This window comes from Arvicanthis niloticus, chromosome 1 (assembly GCF_011762505.2).
Source record: "Arvicanthis niloticus isolate mArvNil1 chromosome 1, mArvNil1.pat.X, whole genome shotgun sequence".
Taxonomy (NCBI): Eukaryota; Metazoa; Chordata; class Mammalia; order Rodentia; family Muridae; genus Arvicanthis; species Arvicanthis niloticus.
In genome coordinates, this window is record NC_047658.1 from 75,791,623 (window position 1) to 75,811,509 (window position 19,887).

At 44.6% G+C, this 19,887-nt stretch overlaps 1 protein-coding gene across 10 annotated transcripts in view; it reads left to right on the forward strand.

Moving 5' to 3' along the window:
- The window catches only part of Ppfibp2 (PPFIB scaffold protein 2), a 147,119-nt gene that overhangs the window by 122,828 nt on the left and 4,404 nt on the right, over positions 1-19,887 (forward strand). For 8 of the 10 annotated variants that reach the window (XM_076940277.1, XM_034510078.2, XM_076940313.1 and 5 more), the window contains 13 exons: positions 1,191-1,258; positions 1,993-2,050; positions 2,804-2,845; positions 6,873-7,014; positions 7,969-8,001; positions 8,392-8,533; positions 9,068-9,196; positions 15,444-15,594; positions 15,861-15,972; positions 16,186-16,274; positions 16,761-16,883; positions 18,085-18,210; positions 19,315-19,503. In XM_076940277.1, the coding sequence (XP_076796392.1) occupies positions 1,191-1,258; positions 1,993-2,050; positions 2,804-2,845; positions 6,873-7,014; positions 7,969-8,001; positions 8,392-8,533; positions 9,068-9,196; positions 15,444-15,594; positions 15,861-15,972; positions 16,186-16,274; positions 16,761-16,883; positions 18,085-18,210; positions 19,315-19,503 (1,404 nt within the window). The remainder of the gene's footprint in view (positions 1-1,190; positions 1,259-1,992; positions 2,051-2,803; positions 2,846-6,872; positions 7,015-7,968; positions 8,002-8,391; positions 8,534-9,067; positions 9,197-15,443; positions 15,595-15,860; positions 15,973-16,185; positions 16,275-16,760; positions 16,884-18,084; positions 18,211-19,314; positions 19,504-19,887) is intronic. The other 2 variants (XM_034510087.2, XM_076940310.1) reach the window with 1 other exon arrangement.

The window sequence follows — 19,887 nt, forward strand, 5'->3', positions numbered from 1 at the left end:
TCAGTCTCTGCAAACCCCCATCCCATCCCCTTTCTCCTTTGTCTCTAAGAGGGTGCTCCCCCACCCACTCCTGCCTCACCCCTCTAGCATCCCCCTTCTCTGGGGTATCAAGCCTCCATAGGACCAAGCACCTTCCTTCCCACTGATGCCAGATGAGGCAGTTCTCTGTTACATATGTAGTGGGAGCCATGGACCCATCTATGTATACTCTGGTTGGTGATTTACTCCCTGGGAGCTCTGAGGGGTCTGGTTAGATGATATTATTGTTCTTCCTATGGAGTTGCAGTCTCCTTCAGCTCCTTCAGTGAAGGACTTAAATCTTTAACAAAGGAGCAAATGGCATCCAGTACCTCATCCCTATTATTGACTCAAGGAAAGCCCATTAGATTGCTGGTAGTTATAGCTGAGCAGTAATTAGGACTCCCACAGTTTGTCTAAGTCACTCTGCAGGTAGATGGCAGATAGATAGCAGAACAGGACTTGAACCCAGGTCTGTTGGACCAGCAAGCTCAGGTTCTTAATACCTGTGTTATGAGGCTAGAGATTTTCCTAGAACAAACCAGAGAGGCCTGGGGCTTGAGGGAAAAGACAGGGCTCTACTGTGAGTGCTGCAATGAAGACAACTCTGTCCTGTCATCTTCATTGTCTCAGACAGGCAGATGTCATAACTCCTCTGTCCCTGCTTATTAATCTGTCTCCTGGTGTGGGTATGCTTAACTCCTAATATAGGGTTGGCAGGTAATAGATGGCGTGGATGCTTTCTAAGTGACTATATCTCTAGGGTCTTCTCAGTGATTCACAGAATTTGACTCTGGCTCACTTAAGCCAAAAGAAAGTGTTTTGGATAGTGTGGGCTAGTGACCCTCTGAATGAGAGAAGTTGAGACAAGCTATGAAAAGGACAGAGGCCATGGCGTCCTCCCAGCCTTGGGAATCTGGTGCTGGGACCTGGACTTATGTCTAAAGTCTAGGGCTCAGGGACAAAGGGCGGTTTGATCCTGGAGGCTTATATGCCCATTGTCTCTCAGAACTTGAGGTATTACTTGATGAGCATTTCTTGAAAGAACAAAGCATTCATATGAGTACACCCACATGGCTGTAGCCAGGGGCAGAAATGTTCTTAGAGGAGCCATCAAGGGAAAAGTCATCAAGGGAAAGCCCTCCATGGCTGCTCTTCTGTTTGTGAAACAGATATCATCACGGTGCAGTTCTCCCACTCCAGGACCACCTCCTTTGCCACAGAAATCGTTGGAGACCAGGTAGGAGACCTGAACCCTCTCTGGGGCTCACAAGGTAGATGGTGACTGGGCAGGTGTGGTGTGTATAGCCACAGGGCTGTGGGCATGGGGTTAAGCCAACCTCTCATGGGTACTGAGGAATTTCCTCTCCCATGGGCTGAGAGTCACTGGCATTGAGGAAAGACCTAGCCAGGAAACTTGTTGGTTGTAATCCCTTTATTTCCTCTGTGGCCACTGGTAGCATTGCCCCCTTTCTGTGTGTTTGATGTCCTCGGAAGAATAGACCCGGTGAAGACACAGGTCCCCTGGGCATAGACCCGGTGAAGACACAGGTCCCCTGGGCTGACTGCTCAGGATAGGTAGAGCCAGAATGAAGGGTTGGAGGATCCTAGACCATGATTAAAGCTATAGCTGGTGGGTGCCTCATATCACAGAAGGGGCTTGCAACTTTCTCCCCAGATTACTTTTGGATTTAAAGGCGAGGTGGAGCAAGCACTTTTCCTCTGCTCTGAGTCTGTGGACATTGGGCTTCCTCAGGGAAACCCAGTGGTCATCTCTTATTAGTACCACTGTTGGGCCAGGCTTGCCCCAAGGTCTTACCTTATACGTGGGTTACCTCCTATAAGGTGATTTCTCTCTGACCTTTACCCCAAGCTGAAGCAGGCTGTTGGTTAAGCATCTAACATGCCCTGTTTATGAAGGACACCAAGGAACCGTTTTCATGGTCACTAAGATTTCTTTCTATGTTTATCCAGGGCTCAGAAGAAACTCTCCTGTAGTCTAGAAGACTTGAGACGTGAATCTGGGGATAAGGTTAGCTCATCAATCGACTTTTCAATTACTCAGTTACTCCTTTAGGCCCAACACAGTGCTGGGATGGGCTGGTGGGTGCATGCAGGCTTTAGGAAATCATAGAAGCAGGAACAGCAAGGTCAGAGCCATATGCCAAGAAGATCATGGGTTGTGGCCTCATCTCCTTAGTGTTATCTGGGATCTCTGCAGGGATTCTGAATGAAGGAGTAATGTAGATAAAGGGGGTGATGTCAGGAGTACAGTCTGGGATATATAGAAGATTAGAGAGGTAGCTTAAAACAAAAGTCTGGAAAGATCTGAGGAGGCCCTGTGGCCCCTGGTATGAGAATGGGCTTGACCATGTGACTGGACCCAGGGCAGGGTTGGAGGGGACAATGGAAGGCTTTGAGTTTAACAATGACTAAGCACAGGGTTGCCCTGATGGAGCCTCTGGTGAGCCATGCTTTATACTGTCCCCTGATTTCCATCAGAGTGACATGGTAGAGATCCACAGAAGTTGAGAGTTGACAGGACGAAATGCCCAGGCATGTGCCTCTTGCTCCATTGGTCAGAGTGATGGAAACTGCCCAGGATACTGTTCATGGCCAGATAGTGGCCTCTTTCTTACTGTGGGTGATGATCATCTGACACGAAGGAGCGAGGCAGAATTCATCTCAGTGTGCCAGATATAAGCAGGAAGGTGGCTCTGAGCTGATTGTGACTAATACAAGTCTCCTTTTCTCCCATGTTTGAATCCTTCTTGTCACTCCAAAGTGTGTCGATGGGAACCAGCTGTCCCCGGTGGGGGAGCCCAAGGTACATTCATTTCTGTCCTTAGCATGTGTCCTTGGTTGTGATGTTTGCTAGAGTATTTTAGTAAGGAATAGCTTTTGTAGCTTTGAAATATGTTAACTGTAAGAGTTAAGAAGGAATGAGGAAAGAGGAAATGTCATTTTTGTGTGGTCCATATGCACGATGCACTTTGTCTTCATGATTCGTGGTGTACCATTTATCATTATCACTCTGCTCTGTAGGCTCAGAGAAACTAATCTCGAACGAAGAAGGTTAGGCTTAGTTACAGGGTAGAAGGTGTGGTAATTTCTACACAGCAACACTCCTCTTCTGTGCTGAGATGCCACGGTTAAAAACACAGGTGTGCATTCAGCCTATCTTCAGTGAACAAATCATGATATAAAAACTCCATTGTAACTCATTTTCTCCTGGAATCCTGCAGTAGCAGCTGATTACAGTCCTAGGCTGGTAGACCAATATTGAGCTCATGGTAAACTAAAGCTTTGTATAATTAGTGTCAGCTCCACCCAGCCACCATTGTAAGGGGAATGTACTGTGTATGGCCCTTCTGTGTCCTCTGCCTTCCAAAGGAGACATGGTACTTCACTACATGTGACCTGAGAAGGCCGTTTGTATTTTCATACCATTATGGCAGAATGGAGCATTTCTGTTCTTCTAACTCTTTGTGGAAGAAAGACTCCATGAGTATTCTCATATCAGGAAGTATAAGAAAAAGGGTTCTCTTTGCTTCTGTGTTTATGGCAGTCAGTGCTGTGGCTAGCCAGACATTCCTCAAGCCATGGGGATTGCTAAGAAAACGTCTTCTGCCTGCTCTTCTATCTGTTGTGTTTTGTGGCCCCCTGGGAAAGCTCTGGGGCCCAGCCCCAGACTCATTCTTCCAGACTCAGCTTGAGAGAAGCCATTCATACTTGTCTCTAAGTAACATGTAAGTGGCCACATACTCCCTTGGGTATGCTGCTTTAAGACACCATGTTGCTTACCGTGGAGGGTGAGTGACACAGGCCTGCTTACAAAGTGCACCTTCTAGGTTGAGTTGAGTTTCCCACACCTTTGATCATAATTACAATCTTATGAAACTGGCTTAGCTCACCATGACCACCTCTTCCCTCCACATACATTCTACCTCATCCCAGCACCATTCCACAGGTACAGTAGTTTTTTCACAGTATCTCCTTCCTGTGGTGCCTAGGCTTAAACTAAAGCTTTTTATGGCTGAGTGTTCCTTGTGCCATTGTCCCCTGAGTTCCTCAGACTGTGGACTTCTGACTTGGTCTCCTGTAGAATGAGTCAATCTCTCCCATTCCCAATGCCCTAGAATCAAGTCCCTCCAGCTCTCTGTACATGCTTTCTTCTCAGAGCTGTACACTGTCTTCCCCTGTAAGAGGGTCAGCAGCCTTCACACCACTCATTTCTCAGTGGATTCTTTAAATTGGGCATGATATTCTAGATGCAGCCTGTGGTGTGCTTTTCTGTATCTAGGGTCTGTTCTTCTTGATTGCTGTCCCTCTTGGACATGGCCTGTTATGCTTCTGTTTGTCTGCTGAAAGCTGTTTGCCGGTCTCTGTGCATATTATTTCTCAGCCCAGGGGAGGAATTGTTATTCACCTGTTAGAAATAACCAAACAAAGGGTTTGAGAGGTTACACAGAAAGGGCTTTCCCTGAGGCATTCTGGGCCCTCTCTGAGCAGTAGGGTACCCTTTTGTTCTGACTTAGAGCAGCTGGGTGATAGGTTCTGCCCTGCTGTTTGGCTCCCCACATCTGGGGTTATTCTTGAGGCTAGGGAACAATTGGGGTCAGGTATTCCTTTCTGCCTCTTGTCTTGCCTTGACATCCCAGTGTCTTTCTCCACAGTGAGTCATTCCTTCAGCTTTACTTCTTGGCTGAAGCAGAACTCAGAGAGCCCACTCCATTGCCCTCTGTTCCTTATTGCTCTGGGCCTTCAATCATCCTTGGGTTAGGGCACATTCAGTCTGTACCTAAGCTCTTCTGAGACCTCTCTGGGTGGTCACGGTCAGAGTCTATTGTCCTGGCCTTATACTGGGGGAATCTTTTGTGATGCCTCAACAAAAAAACCCGCAATAAGAGTCCTTTTCCACTTTGTATTTTTTATGGAAGATGGAACTTGGTGTCTGGTTCTTTGGTTCTCTAAATTTAAAACAAAACCCAACTATTTTATTGTGTTTATGTGAGCACATGTGTCGGAGGTCTACTTAAGGCATTCATTTTTCATCTTATTCCTCACTAAAAGACCTTTGTTGTTGCCTCTGCAGCTGCACTTCTCACCGCAGGCTAGCTGACGTCATTGCAGGCTAGTTGATTTCATACAGGCTAGGTGACCTCACCACAGGCTAGATGACCTCAGCTGCTCACTAAATGACTTCATCACAGGCTTGATGACGTCAACATAGATATCTAGCCTTACTGTGGGCTCGCTGACCTTTTTACAGGCTAGTTGACCTCACTGTGGCTTGCTGATCTTCCTGTGGGCTTGACGACCATCAGACTTCTGGGTGACTCTTCTGAAGATTCATCTCATCATAGGAGTGCTGGGTTTATAGATGTATGCCATCACATCTGGCTTTTTAGTGGGTTCCAGGAATTGAACTTGGGCCATTAGGCTTGGGTACCTATCGCCTTTATCTGCAGAGCCATCTCTCCAGCCCACTAATCTCTTAACTGTTTTGGCTACTCTTTTCCCATGGTCTGAAGTATGACTGAGTATTAGAATAATCCAAGACGCTTGTTAAACATACCTGAAGTGGGTTCATTTTCAGAGGGGCTGATTCACAGGCCCGGGGAGGAGCCCATGAGTTGATGTTGTTTTCATAGTGCCCTGGGTGAGTGTGAAGCAACTGTCAGTGGATGAGCTAGCACTGGGAAACTGCTGGGCTGGCTCAGTGATGTCTGATCATGTCTGACCTCTCTGCCCTGCAGTTCAGCACAAGCTTGAAGATGTGATCTTCATCTCTGGACATTCTGACATGCCAACTCATGGACCAGATTTCTTTAACACTCTCATTTCTCTTCAGATTTCTCATTTCTAAGTTCATATGTGGAGGCTCTTGTCAATGTGTAGTGAGTGAATGAACTGAATTTCAAACAGCTCCTAGGACATGGAAGCAAACTGAATTCAGAAATGTACTGCACACTTGACTTTCAGTGAATGAAGCTTCAAAAGGTGTCTTGGTCCTTGGCAGCCATCCAGCCTCTTTCTGACTTTCCAGTTTTAAAATTGGTTCTGCTTCTCATATTACTCTTCTTCTGCGACCAATCAAGTGATCCATGGTTGAGTCTCTTGGTGATGTCTTATTTTCTTTTTATGCTCAAACTTGCAATTCTATATGCTTTCCCCAGGTTTGTAGTTTTAGTGATCTTTACATACTTCTTAGCAAAATAAGTGCTAGTCTTTCTCCTTAAAATCAGCTGGCTTTATTGGGATTTCTTTTTAGCTAGGATCTAGCCACAGTGCTTGTTGCATCTAAGTGGTACCTCAAAGAGGATGGTTCTAAGTTCCTGTAGACTCTAATATCGCTGCTGTAACAAGGCTGTGCTCATGGCTGAGCCCTTGCAGAGATCTGCCTTGGTCTGGTCTGAGGAAGGATCTTACTTAGCTAAAGCCTCTTTTGTGACCACAAGAAGCAAATATTGGGAGATCAGAGAGCCTTAGCCATACTCCTCTTGCTTTCCTTTCTCTTGGGATCAACCAAAAACGCTAGCCAGTAAACTTTGAAGAGCCTGGGGAGAATTTATGACTGTGAATTCACTGAACCTCTAACATGAGACACAGGGCACAGGGCTCTTTTTTTTTGAGAGCAGTCATCTCTGGATTTGGCCTTGATGCTGTCTCTGTGTCACTGTGTGGATAAATCTTTACCTTTCTCCTAGACCAGGAGAAAGGATCTTTGAGTCAACCTAAGTGAAAAGTGACTCTTAAAGAAAGAGTTTATGCATACAAGGATTTCCTAACTGGTTTGAGCTAAAGTCTGAGGATTAATCTGGCATCTCTCTCTCCCTCTCTTTTTCCAATAGGATAGCTCTTTCCTTGCCGAGCAGAAATACCCCACATTACCTGGGAAGCTTTCAGGAGCCACACCCAATGGAGAAGCTGCCAAATCTCCTCCCACTGCCTCCCTCCAGCCTGACTCTTCAGGGAGCAGCCAGCCAAAGCTGAGTGAGTATCCAGCTCCTGGTTTGGCCTCAGGAACAGTGTCCTTAACGTTCACAGTCACTGTAGCTATAACTTCAGCCCACAATTAAGAATAGTGGGGATTGTTTCTTGGCAAGTTGTGTCCCAGAGTGGCCCTGCTTTTAAAGATTCCCTGTCTGGATAAGCTGTTCCCAAGTTACTGTACCTCCATTCTCCCTTCTTTTCTTTCCTCCTCGAATCCCTGCCTGTCCTCCCCACCTCCCCAGCTCCCCACCCCCCCCCTCTCCCCCCCCCCCCCGTCCCCACCCTAGAAATCTACATTTACTCTACATGTCCCACTTCTTTCTCTGACATCCTGGTCTTCTCTCATCTGCATCTGCCTTTGATACAGCCCCTGTTACCACTAAGCTGACAGTATACACACTCCAAATTTCAGAGTATTTTCCTAGGCAAATGTCGTCAGCAGCAGATGTTTCTATGTGGTCCAGGAGGTCCTGCTTTGGTGTTCACTGGATTCTCCTTACCTACTCCTAACTTCTCTACTGGCTGTTCCCCTGGCCATGCTTTATTTCTTGAGACTCAATGCTGCCCTAGGCTTTCATAGATCTAGATAAACCCTTAAGTAACTGTGTTCAATTATATCCACATTGCTTCAGGTCATTGTACCTTCACAGGGACTGCCTATGATTTAGAGTGCTCCCCACTCCCATTGCTGATCCTCCTTCTCTGCCTGTGGATACCTCAGCTTGTGAGAAAGTGGCACCAGGATCCTTTGGCCTGATGCCTCCTCTCACCATGCTGACCCTGTGGGCCAAGCTTGGTCACCCTTTAACTTGTCCTTTGTGGGGTTGTTTTCCTTTCTGTTTGAGTTTTTCTTTTTTGCTAGATGATATTCTTTTTATTTCTTTGCTTCCCCGTTACTGTTGGGCTGGACTTTGGCCTCTCTTGCTTCTTCATGTGGCTTCTCTGCTTCTGAAGATCGCGGCTGGAGTGTCAGTGCTCCCGTATTAGGTACTGTGACTGTTCCAGGTGAGGTAGAATGTGAGAATACCTTTGTTTTCCATTTCTCATGCCCTGCCCACATTCCAGTCTCCCTCTGACTAAATAGCAAGCTCTTTATTGGAATAGTCTACAGTTACTTGGACCCCAAAGTCTTAGAATTTGAAGACATTAAATCACCCAGATTCTAAACACTGGTCTCACTAGTTTTTAATGAGAGTCCTTGGAGGTGTTCTCAAAAACTCTTTTGGCTCCCAGTATCTTGGTATGGAGCTCAATCCTAAAGGCAACACTGGGAAGAGTGTTCTGGACTCCTGCAGAAGGATAGCTCCGGTGGAGGGTGGGGTTCTGAAGGTTCCTCCTCCCATTCATTCACATGCCTTTTCATTCTGTCCACCTTAGGAGACACAGAAGGTGGTTGGGAAGATATAGTCATGGCCAATGAACTCTCATCTACTTCATCTGGTACTGAGTCAAGCCCCCAGTCTCCCCTGACACCAGATGGCAAACGGAGCCCCAAAGGCATTAAGAAATTCTGGGGAAAGTAAGTTGGTGGTAATGGTTGTAACGATGTATTTAGACCAGGCAGATGCTGTTCCAGCCCACATTTGCATAGCTGCAAAAGTAGAATAGTCACATCCATAGAAAAGATGGTGAGTTATTATTTGTCACAAATCAGAAGTGTGACAGGCGCTCATCTAATACAGCTAGTTGCCTTGTGTCTTTCATCTAGGCATCCCTCTGCCCCATGTCCATGCTTCCATGATGATGCATAGCCGACAGTGTGTTCTTTCTGTGCCTCATAAAATACTTTAAAGACCAAAAGCCAAGTACTTGCTAGTCCAACTGATTAATTCTGAACAGAGGCAGAAACTGGAGTCTCCTCAAAGGCATCAGCCTTCACTTTGATCCTGTGGGGAGTGGCTCAAATCCCAGGGTTAGGCTTAGTATTGAATTTAGAGTCTGTTGGAAGCACTGTCACAGGTCATCTTCCCTGGCTTCAGGTAGGGACTGGGAAGGGTAGTGCCCTGAGCCTTGCATCTATCCCCTTACAGTCTCTGGATTCCTTTCTGTGCAGAATCCGAAGAACTCAGTCAGGAAACTTCAACACTGATGCACCGGGTATGGCAGAGTTTCGACGAGGTGGGCTCCGAGCGACTGCAGGGCCAAGACTTTCTAGGACCAGAGACACCAAGGGACAGAAATGGTAAAGATCCATCCAGGCCATCTGTGAAGAGCTTTTTGAAATCCTGGCCAGGGTTCAGTGCTAGCAAGGGATGGATGCCCCACAGCCTCAGAGGCTAAAGGCAGGAGTCTTTCATGTGGAACTTGTCTGCTTGCCATGAGTGGACATGCCCACATTCACAGGTGCTGAGGTAAAAAGCATAAGACTCCCTGCAGCTGGCGATGGTTGGGGTAGAAAACCTATATTAGTTACTTTTCTAGTTTTTGCAAAGAAACAGCAAACACCAAACCTGACAAAAGCAACTTGAGGAAAAAAAAAGAGATTATTCTGGATGTCATCCCATCACGATGGGGAAGGCATGGTGGCAGCTTAAGGTGGCTGCTTACATCTTCAGTCAGGTAGTGGAAAGAGATGAGATAAATGCTGGCACTCAGATTACTCCCTCCTTTTTATCCAGCCAGGGTTCCCAGCTGTTTGTATTATGCTGCCTCAAGTTAGGGCGCATCTTACTACCTCGATTAACCTAACCTAGAGACTGCCTCAGAGAAGTACCCAGAGATGTGTGTTTTAGGTGATGACAGAGGCTGACTGGTTTAGTGTTAACCACCAGAAAGGCTGTGAATGGCTCTGTGCTGTTGTTGCTCATTGTCAGTGTCGCCTTTCACACGGGGTTGTGAAGCCAATCAGAGTGGATTCTAGAATCCCAAAGCTGGGTTGGTATCTGTGTTCAGCCACACCCTAACTGGAAGCTGCGCGCTGTCACGTGGCTTCTACCCCTCTACTCCTCATTTGCACTGGCAAAGTGGGGATTGAAAATAAGTATACTGTTAAAGTCTAATTAGGATTATGTGAGCTTCTGCACATCTAATCTAGGCATCAGCCACCTGCCACTCAAGGATCAACATCCTCTTGTCTTTTTGAAAGAAATTGTGCTGTCTTCCCTGCCTCTAGGCCGGTGTCCACCTACAGGCTCCACATGGAAGGTCTTGGGGCAGCCTCCATCTTCCAGTATTCCTCATATTTGCACTATAGCAAACTGCACTGAAAGGTGCACTGAAGGGGGCTGCTAAGGGGTGAGTGGTATGGACAGCAGAGCGCTGAGTTTCACACGACTGTCCCAGCATGCTCTACTGAAAAGACACAAAACAGCAAGTCCGTTTGGAGATGTCCCTAATGGACACTCTCCCGTGCCTCTTATTGCCCCCCTTCTTTTCCCTGTTCTGAGAGACTGTCTCCCAAGAACCTGCACTTATGTCCTTGCTCATGTGTGGTGCATCCCCATTCCATCTCAGCAGCCCCCGTGATGTGCATGCAGCCCTCCAGCCCAGTCTCTAGAAGCCTGATGTGCAGTGCAGAGCCAGCTTTGGTTGGAATGTGCTAATTAAAAATTCAACCAAAATGAAATGAGTTCTCTTGCTTGCCCTTATATTCACAATGCAAATACTAGTTCTCAGGAAAAAAACAAAAACAAAAACAAAAACATGGGTTTCCAGCTGAGGGCAAAGACCATTTCCTGAAATGTGCTCTGTTCACAGGCCTGCTGTGTCTTTGTCTCTCCCACACCCCGAGGAAGGGATCCCTAACTTACTGCTACCCTCAGATTTCAAGACTGTCAGATCCTCCTAGTTTTGAGACAGGACCTTCCCATACTTACCTCTGCACGGTTGGATATCCTCACACCTGTATTATATTGTAATCCATGATGAAAGGAGGAGGGTGGGGTTGATCCTTCTAATCTTGGATGTATATCCTCAGTAAATACTAGCTTTGCAGTGGTGGGTAGGGAATCTAAGGGCACAACTAAAAAGGTGTCAATCAATTTGGAGCCAAAGAAAGCTTACCTGTATAATCCATAATTGGATGCTGTCATTTACCCAGCAATTTTTCTAATTTAGACATTTTGATTCTGGGTTCTCAAGAGATGAGAATGTAAAGGTACAGTAAACTCCAGTGATCGGTCTTTGGTCCAGTTCTGGCTGTGTCTTTAGAGCTTGAGTGTAGAGGAGAAAAGAACATTCCAAGACTAGCAGGCATGTTTCTAGCCAGTTCACTGAGCTCCTGCCATGCCAGGGCCTGAGGCAGTAATATCAGGTACTCCCTGTGCCTAAGGAAGGCGCTGTTAAAGAGGCCGATGTGCTGGATGTCTTTGTGCTTTCAGGATCATGACATGGGTTGATGAAGAATGAGAGGGTCCCCATAAGCTTGTTTTGTTTCCTTAATAATGCCTGTGCTAACAAACATGAAACTTCCCTGAGGGGGAAAAGACTGATATTACCCTTAAGGAGAATATAATAGCATGCCAATAGCCTCTGGCATGTAATTCATAGATATTTAATACATAACCTTTTATAAAAACTTACCACTAATATTCTTGTGGGGAAAGTGCCTGGTTCTTTTTCTAGTGAAAATGATGTATTTTGTATTTTAAAAATGTTTTATAGATAAATTTAGATCATGGAGAAACAAAGCTTATTATTTCATTCCCCCAGGTAAAGTCCTTCTGATTTATATCCCAGAGCACACTGTATGGAGAGAGTTTGTTGCCCCCACAGCCTTATCAAAATTATGTATTCATGTTTCCTCTCTGTTTAATTTTCTCCACTCTCACAGATTTCTGCAAGTTTACAGGGTTTTTTTTTCCAGTTTAAGTTTTCCATTTATTGGTTTAGTTTGTGAATTTTCTGTATATGGGCCAGTTTCAATTAATATCTTTGTTACAGATTTCTATCCAGTCTCTCCATATTAAGGTTAAACCATGTCTGGTAATTATGTTAAGACAGATTGGGGCTCATACCAGAATTTTACCTTTTTAATGATGCTTTGACAAGTGAAGCTTTTATATGTATGTATACTGAGGTTCATTGACTTTATCGTTTCTTTAAGGGGGAACAGGAGTTAGATAGATGCAGAGGTGCTGAGTCTGGTACTGTAGGAGCAAGGAGGGTGGGTGGGCAGGAGATAGACAAAGATGTGAGTGGAAAGATCCTGAAGATAAAGACATATCTTACCTGGATTGTCTTGAACTGTCCATAGGACAGCAGTTTTCAAATTATGACCTCAGAAGCACGCGAAGTGCATGCTCCTTCAGAACAGAACTGTCCTCCTGATACATATTCTGAATATTTTCCTCATTCTATAAAAAATATAAAATAAAATATATTGTTTTCATATAAAAAAAAAAAAGAGAATGAAATGAGGGCTGAGGACATGGCTTAGCTGGTAAAGTGCCTGCCATGCAAGCATGGGGACTTGAGATCTGCATAGCCTGGTAAAAGCCAAGTGTGGTGCACATGTCTGCTTGTAACCTTAGTGCCGCAGGGAGGGGAACAGAGGCATGCAGTTCCTTGGAGTTTGGTGGCCAGTCTAGTCATTTAGTGAGCTCAGAATTCAGTGAAAGGCCCTGACTTAATATAAGGTGGAGAAAGATGAGAGGCACCTGGTGTTGACTTTTGGGTTCCAAATACACAGTGTATACACATGTATATGCCCACACATGAGTGTAATACAAACATACACACACATGTACACATGCATACACATGCAAAAGAAACAAAAATCTAGGTATAGTGGTTGATATTTATAATGTCGGCATTTGAAAGCTATACTGACAAGAATTCAAGGCCGGCATGAACCATGGATTAGGCCTTGTCTTAAAACACAAAATACTAAAATAAAAACCAAACAACTTATAAGCCAAAGCACCAGATCAAAAGCAGGAGATAAACTTCATTTAGAATTGGTGAAGAAAAAGTTGATACTCACATAAAGTGAGTCACTATGAAAAACTTGTCACTTCTTGCTGATTTTACATACTACTGTTCTGACATCAACAAAGGCAACATGAGTCTGATGCCCCTGCTGAAGGATACAGACAGCACACCATTTAAGAGCAGGACTGGCCACCACACTGTAGAACCCGAGCTGTAGTGTTGTCACTCACGTTGCTTAATAGAAATTTTGAAATGATTCTGAGAACACATATAACACTGCCAGTTGTAAATTTTGGAGCTGATGCTGTTTTATTAGTTCTTATAATGAAAAGTGAGGGCTGGTGATGTAGCTCTGCTGTAGAGCACTTGCTCAACATGCATAAAGCCCTGAGTTCCATCCCCAGTACTGACAAAGTGGGCGTGGTGGTACACATCTGTAAGCCCAGCTTGCCTGAGTTGGAGGAGGCAGAAAGTTCAGAAGTTCAAGGTTACCCTTAGCTACCTATTAAGTCCGAAACTGCATTAGTCCCGGTCTCAAAAATAAAACTAAAAATATATAAGTATTACCAATGAAGCTAGAAACTATACTTAGTAAAGTTCTAGTCTCGTAGAAAGTATTACCGAGCTATGGTCAGAGCACACACCTAAAATGTGAGGGTAAAAAGTGCTACGAAACTATACCTAGGAATTGAGATAAAAACCCTGAATTTTGTGTGTGGGTTTCATGTTAAATTTGTAAATTTTTAGTGTTTTCTCATTCTAATTATTTCCCAATTTTATATTAAAATTTTATATTTTCTATACAGAGGTGCCCTAACTTGTATAAGTTCTAGTATTGTAAAACCTGAATCTGTACTCTTTTAAGCGTTGCTGAAACCTAAGATCTAAGCTAGGAATATTCAGTACTTCACCCAGTATTTATTTTAGAGTGCTGGCTTCTTTCTGGACCTTTAAGGATTTCCCTGTTTAGCTGGGTATTCAGCAAGTTCTTAAAAATCATTTCTGCATGTTAGGGGTACAGCTGGCCCTTGGGGTGCAGAAGGCCTAGGATTTCTGGCTGGACAATGTAGGTAGTCTACAATGGTTACATAAGTGGTACTGACTGAATCTGCATGTTCTTTTTCCTTGTCACTTCCTAACAATGAAATGTAACATCCGCACATACTGTTTGTGTTGCGTTAGGTGTGGTAAGTAATCTTGGCATGATTTAAAGTGTTTGGGAGGATGTGTGTAGGTTCTATGCAAACACGAGATTTTAAATCTAGGGCTGGAACATCCTCCTGGAATTCATCCTCCATGGGTACCAGAGGAGAACTATACTTTGTTAGAAGGGCATCTCTCTGACTAGCTTGTCTTGTAGATCTATAAATTGCCATTTATATTTAAAACTGAATATGAAGTTGTTTTATCCACCTTCCCCTCATGACTTGGTTGGAATTTCAAGTGGACTATTACATTCACACTTCAAATGAAAAATGTATATCCTTAAGAATGGGTGGTTTTTAACACCTGGGTGTCCTGTCTAGGAACATGACCTACCTCTTCATTTATTTATGTCTTCTTTTTTATGTGCTCAGTTGAGTGTTGCAGCTACAAAGTCACCCTTGGTGCACCTCCACCCTGGCCTCATACACAGCCAGAGAACAGCTATGTGCCTTGTTAAGGCAGCTCCTAGAGATGCTATAATTCTAGTTGGTTTGGTGGGCATGGGTTTTTTTTATTGTTTTAATAAAAGCCATTGATCTACATGGATAATACATAGAAAATTGACATTTGTATGTAATGTTCATTCTGTATGCATAAACATATGCATTTGTTTTCCTGTATATACATACATTCATTCTCCCTCTTCCAGTAATTTAGCTCCCGTGGGTTTCTAGGTAGAAAATCATATCTAAAAAGGATTGGGTTCTTTATTTCTACTTTTTAAAAGTTGTACTGTTTTATCTGTCCATACCTGGGTAGATCTTTCTACCAGGGTTATTAATAATAAGTCACACACACACACACACACACACACACACACACACACACAGACACAGCATGCACACACACACACACACACACACACATACCTTTCTGCTGATTATAATGGAAATGCCCCTAGTATTTCATTAATAAATAAAGTATTTCATTAATAAATAATTTATAAGTTAGAAGAGCTTTGGCTTCTATCTTCTCTTTTCCTATTAGAGAATGGACTCTTTTCCTGATAGAGAATGGACTGTCTTTTCCTAGTTTCCCTAGCATTTCTCAAAGACTGCTGAGTCTTTGGCTTGCTAATGGGTGTTCATACTGTGTTTCTAGACCTATGTGCACTAAATAGTCCCCTGAGGATCATGAAGGCTGCCCTATGCTCAGAAAAGCTGCAGTTGAAACATAAAACCTGCTATTAAGGTGGCTTTAGAGCCTCACAAATGTCACTGGGGTGTACTACAATGCCATTCACCTTGTTGGTTCTTTTAAAAGACAGTTTTGTTTTTTTAAAAACGGAGGCTTTGTGCTATGCAAAGCCCCAGGTACCTTATAACACAAGCATGCTCTTCCCTTGCTTCCAGTGATGCCAATGCCCCCTTTGCCCAGTGGAGCACAGACCGTGTATGTACATGGCTAGAGGAATTTGGCCTGTCTCAGTATGTGATCTTTGCCAGACAGTGGGTGACAACTGGCCACACACTACTGTCAGCTACCCCTCAGGACATGGAAAAGGTAAGGGCTGAGTGTGAGAAGAAGACACCCCTGTTTCCCCCCAGAGCAGTGCATGGGCAGGTGGTAGCCTGCATCCATCCCTTATTCACAGAAGACACACAGGGAAGGCTGAGATTGCCTTTTGCTACAGGCTAACACCCCAGGGCACTTTGTACCTACCCCAGGCTCTACCACCACTCTCGAGCATCTTTATCCTGACATAACATCCCCTAAGGAACACATTGTTTGCCAAAACTTTACATGTGGTCTTCATCTTTTGCTTTCAGGAGCTAGGGATTAAACACCCCCTCCATAGGAAGAAGTTGGTTTTAGCGGTGAAATCTATCAACACCAAGCAAGAAGAAAAGTCTGCGCTGCTTGACCACATTTGGGTGACACGTAAGAACAGGCATATATTTATTGTTCTGAAGGGCAAAAGAATTTCCCATTGAATGTGTGCCTCAAAGACAGCAGCTTACTTGTGAAAGACAGATGGATTACTAATGCTTTGGGGGAAGGAAATCAAGAACCTTAAAATGATCAGTTGTTGTCATTCTCCCTTGGCACCCACAACATCTTTTCTCATGAATCCTAATGCATCTGTTTTTGTAGGGTGGCTTGATGATATCGGCTTACCTCAATACAAAGACCAGTTTTATGAATCAAGAGTTGATGGGAGAATGCTGCAATACCTAACTGTGGTGAGGATTTTTCCTTAAGTATTTTCCAGTGAGCATTCAGCCCAAGTTTCCCCATGCTTGTCATTTTAAATGTAATTGCCTCTTTTCTTCACATTCTTTTTAAAAAAATTATTTATTCATGTGTTTTATGTATATGAGGGCTCTGTCTTCATGCACACCAGAATTATTTAGATCCCATCACAGATGGTTGTGAGCCACCCTGTGGTTGCTGGGATTGAACTTAGGACCTCTAGAAGAGCAGTTAATGGCTCTTAACCACTGAGTCATATCTCCAATCCTATCTTTCCTTGTATTGTTAAGGCCCTGAAATAGTACTGTTATCTAAGGCACATCAGGTGCCAACGTTCAAACCATGGTGGTAAGCGAAATTGTCTGTGAGAACCTTTCTGAGATGTGGAAGGCACATCTTATTTGGTCAGGAAAGAACTGCTGGGGTCTTTTGTTACCTTAGAAACTGACTCATCAACCAGAACTTTTCTTTTCCAGAATGATCTACTCTTCTTAAAAGTCACCAGCCAACTACATCATCTCAGCATCAAATGTGCTATTCACGTGCTACATGTCAACAAGTTCAACCCCAACTGCCTGCACAGGAGGCCTGCTGACGAGGTGGGGGAGTGCACTAGCTGTCCAGGTGGCTCTGAGTCAGGACACCTGAAATATCATGAGAAAATGAGGATACTTTCATCACAAAGTAGATCATGGTGTTTAAGATTCTGGTACTTGTAACTCCCCTGTTGTCTCTGATGGTGGTTTTCTAGGTCATCATAATGATCTAAGGATTTGATGCAGCATAAAAGAGAGAGAAAAGGAAAGACAGTATAGAAACATGGGTGTCAAAGTAGGCAAAGGAGGCAAGGTCCAGGGGGTCAGAAGAGACAGAGTTCCAAAAGACTGGACAGTTCAGAGTGGGTTACTCTCCTTGCTAGTGTAAAATTAACTAGCCTTCAGCCTGGATGGTTGTAGGACCTTACTAGAAGGGAACTAGTGTAGACAAATACAAAGGACCACATGGCTGATATACATAATACTGTTCTATAAACTTTAGGAATTCCTGGTGAGCTCCAAACTGAAAGCTTATGGATCATGTCCCACCTTCTCTGTTGTGGAGAACTGGTCTACCTCCGGTTCTTTAAGGGTTTTAAATACCTGCCTTTGTCATCTAGTCTTTATTTCCTTGCTATTCAACAAATATATCTTGCATGTATTCTGTGTGAGTGCTGAGCATTTTGAAGCCCACAAGGCTGTGTGAAAGTATGTAGGCATTACCATATTTTATAAAAATAGTTAATTTTTGTCTGTGTATCTGTCACACCGATATGGGGGCCTTCAGAGGTCAGAAGAGTTCATCAGATCTCTTGGGTCTGGTTGTGAGCCACCTGACATGGGTGCTAGGAACTGAACCTGGGTCGTCTAGAAGAGCAGTGAGCATTATACTGCTGAGCCCTCTCTCAAGGCCCAGCTTCAGTGTCTTAGTGTGGGCTCCCTTAAAACATTTGTCCACGCCAAAGAGTGCTTTTACCTAGAAAACACTTGGTTCGTAGTTGAATCTTTAAAATTCTGTTGGATTACTGAATTAAAAACCTGTATGTCTATTGGTTTGTGCCAAAATTTAGGATGGTAGATTCAGATAGTTGTGCATAGATATTTCAGCAGAATTCAATAAGATACTGATTACCACTCTTAGGTAAGTGGCCCAGATAGCTTGAGTCTGCTGCTCTGGTGGAACAACTCAGGCAAGACTCCCCAGAGACGCTGACCCCACAGAGGACCACACAGAGCCTGACTTTTTCACTCTCCTCCATCACAGAGTAACCTTTCTCCTTCGGAAGTTGTGCAGTGGTCCAACCACAGGGTAATGGAGTGGCTGCGATCCGTGGACCTGGCAGAGTATGCACCCAACCTTCGAGGGAGTGGCGTCCACGGCGGCCTCATTGTGAGTGGCTCTCTGGGCTAGCTCACATGCCTTGTTCCAAACTGGGGTATTCCCAAACCACTTTTCTCTCCTAGTTTTTTAGTTTTTTTTTTTTTTTTCATGTTGCTATGATTTAAAAAAAAAAAAAAAAACAAAACAACAACAACTCCAAAACATAAGGGTGAGGGGGTTTTAGCTCAGTTATAGGCTTCAGTCCATTGCCACAGGGTAGTCAGAGTATAGGGTGGGAGCTTGAGGTGGCTGGTCACATGAGGAGATGATGAATACATGCGTGCTGTTCAGTTTCTTTCTTAACTCTTACATCGTCCAGAAACCAGCCCATAAAATGGTGCCAGCCATATTCAGGACAGCCCACCTCAATTAACCCTGTTAAGAAAAATCCCTCACACTCGTGCTCCAAGGCCACCCTCATCAGGCAATGCCCCCCCCCCCCCAAGACTCTTCCCAGATAATTCTGGTGAGTCAGCTTGATGATTAAAGCTAAGCCTCATACTTTGTAAGGACCAGACATTCTAGTGGGAAAAAAAATGAGGTAATTCATCTGAACAGAATTTGAAATCTCAGAGTATTTCTGAGATCTCTGGCTGAGCATTACTGAGCCTTAAAGAAAGAACTAGGATGGCTTCAGTGAGGACTCCCTCAACTTCAGTCCAGAGGATTCCAGTCAGCTGGGTGCTTGCATGAGATCAACTCTGAACAAGGCAGTTCCACCTGTTCCCAGAGGAACACGGGGGCTGGGGAAGTGGGGGAGGTCACCAAATGCAATTTCCTGATTGCTATGATATGATCTTTATCAACACTTAGCTCTGTCAAGTGACAAAGCCAGAAGGGAAGTGTGGAGGTGGTGACCTAGATGCCATCAGAGACTGGAAAACAGCCTTATCAGAGAGGCTCTGGTTCTCTGCTAGCCTGTGAACATGAGGCCATCAAGCATGCTTGTTTGATCAAAGCTAGGCCTTATGCTGGGAGTTGGTGTGGGTAGGACAGAGAACACAGCCTCTGTTCTGGACGCACCCAATGCCCAGGGCAACAAGTCCCCCCACCCTACTCCCCAGTGCCCTCTATAGTAACCACTGGCTAGGTTTGTCTATGTTTTCTTCTTAGATCTTGGAGCCTCGCTTCACTGGGGACACACTAGCTATGCTTCTTAACATCCCCCCCCAGAAGACGCTCCTCAGACGCCATCTGACCACCAAGTTCAACGCCCTGATTGGTCCCGAGGCTGAACAGGAAAAGCGAGATAAAATGGCCTCACCAGCTTACACACCTCTGACTACCACAGCCAAAGTTCGGGTGAGTTGTTAGAGTCCGTGTGTGGGTTCTAGCCGCCTGTCTTCTGATCCTTATGCTAAACATCTGTTAGTTCGATGCCTGGGCCAGACTAGTGAGTACAGCCTTATATGAGGGCCATGCTTGGCTTTTGCTGTAGGAGTCTGCTCCTGAGGTCTGTTCATCTTTATTAAATCCATTCCCTACTTGGCCTGAGTCCCAGGATAACAGCCAGGTTTCTGTACACTGGAAACATGTACAGGAAGTAGCTCTTCTTGGGAAGCTGTGCCTACTCCTGTTCTGCCAAGCAGATGAGTTCTAGGTTCCTTCAGTCAGGCCCATCTGTGTGCCACAATGCCCTGGGGTTTCGGTCGCAGTCATCTTGCAAGCCCTAAGAGTGCTCTCAGA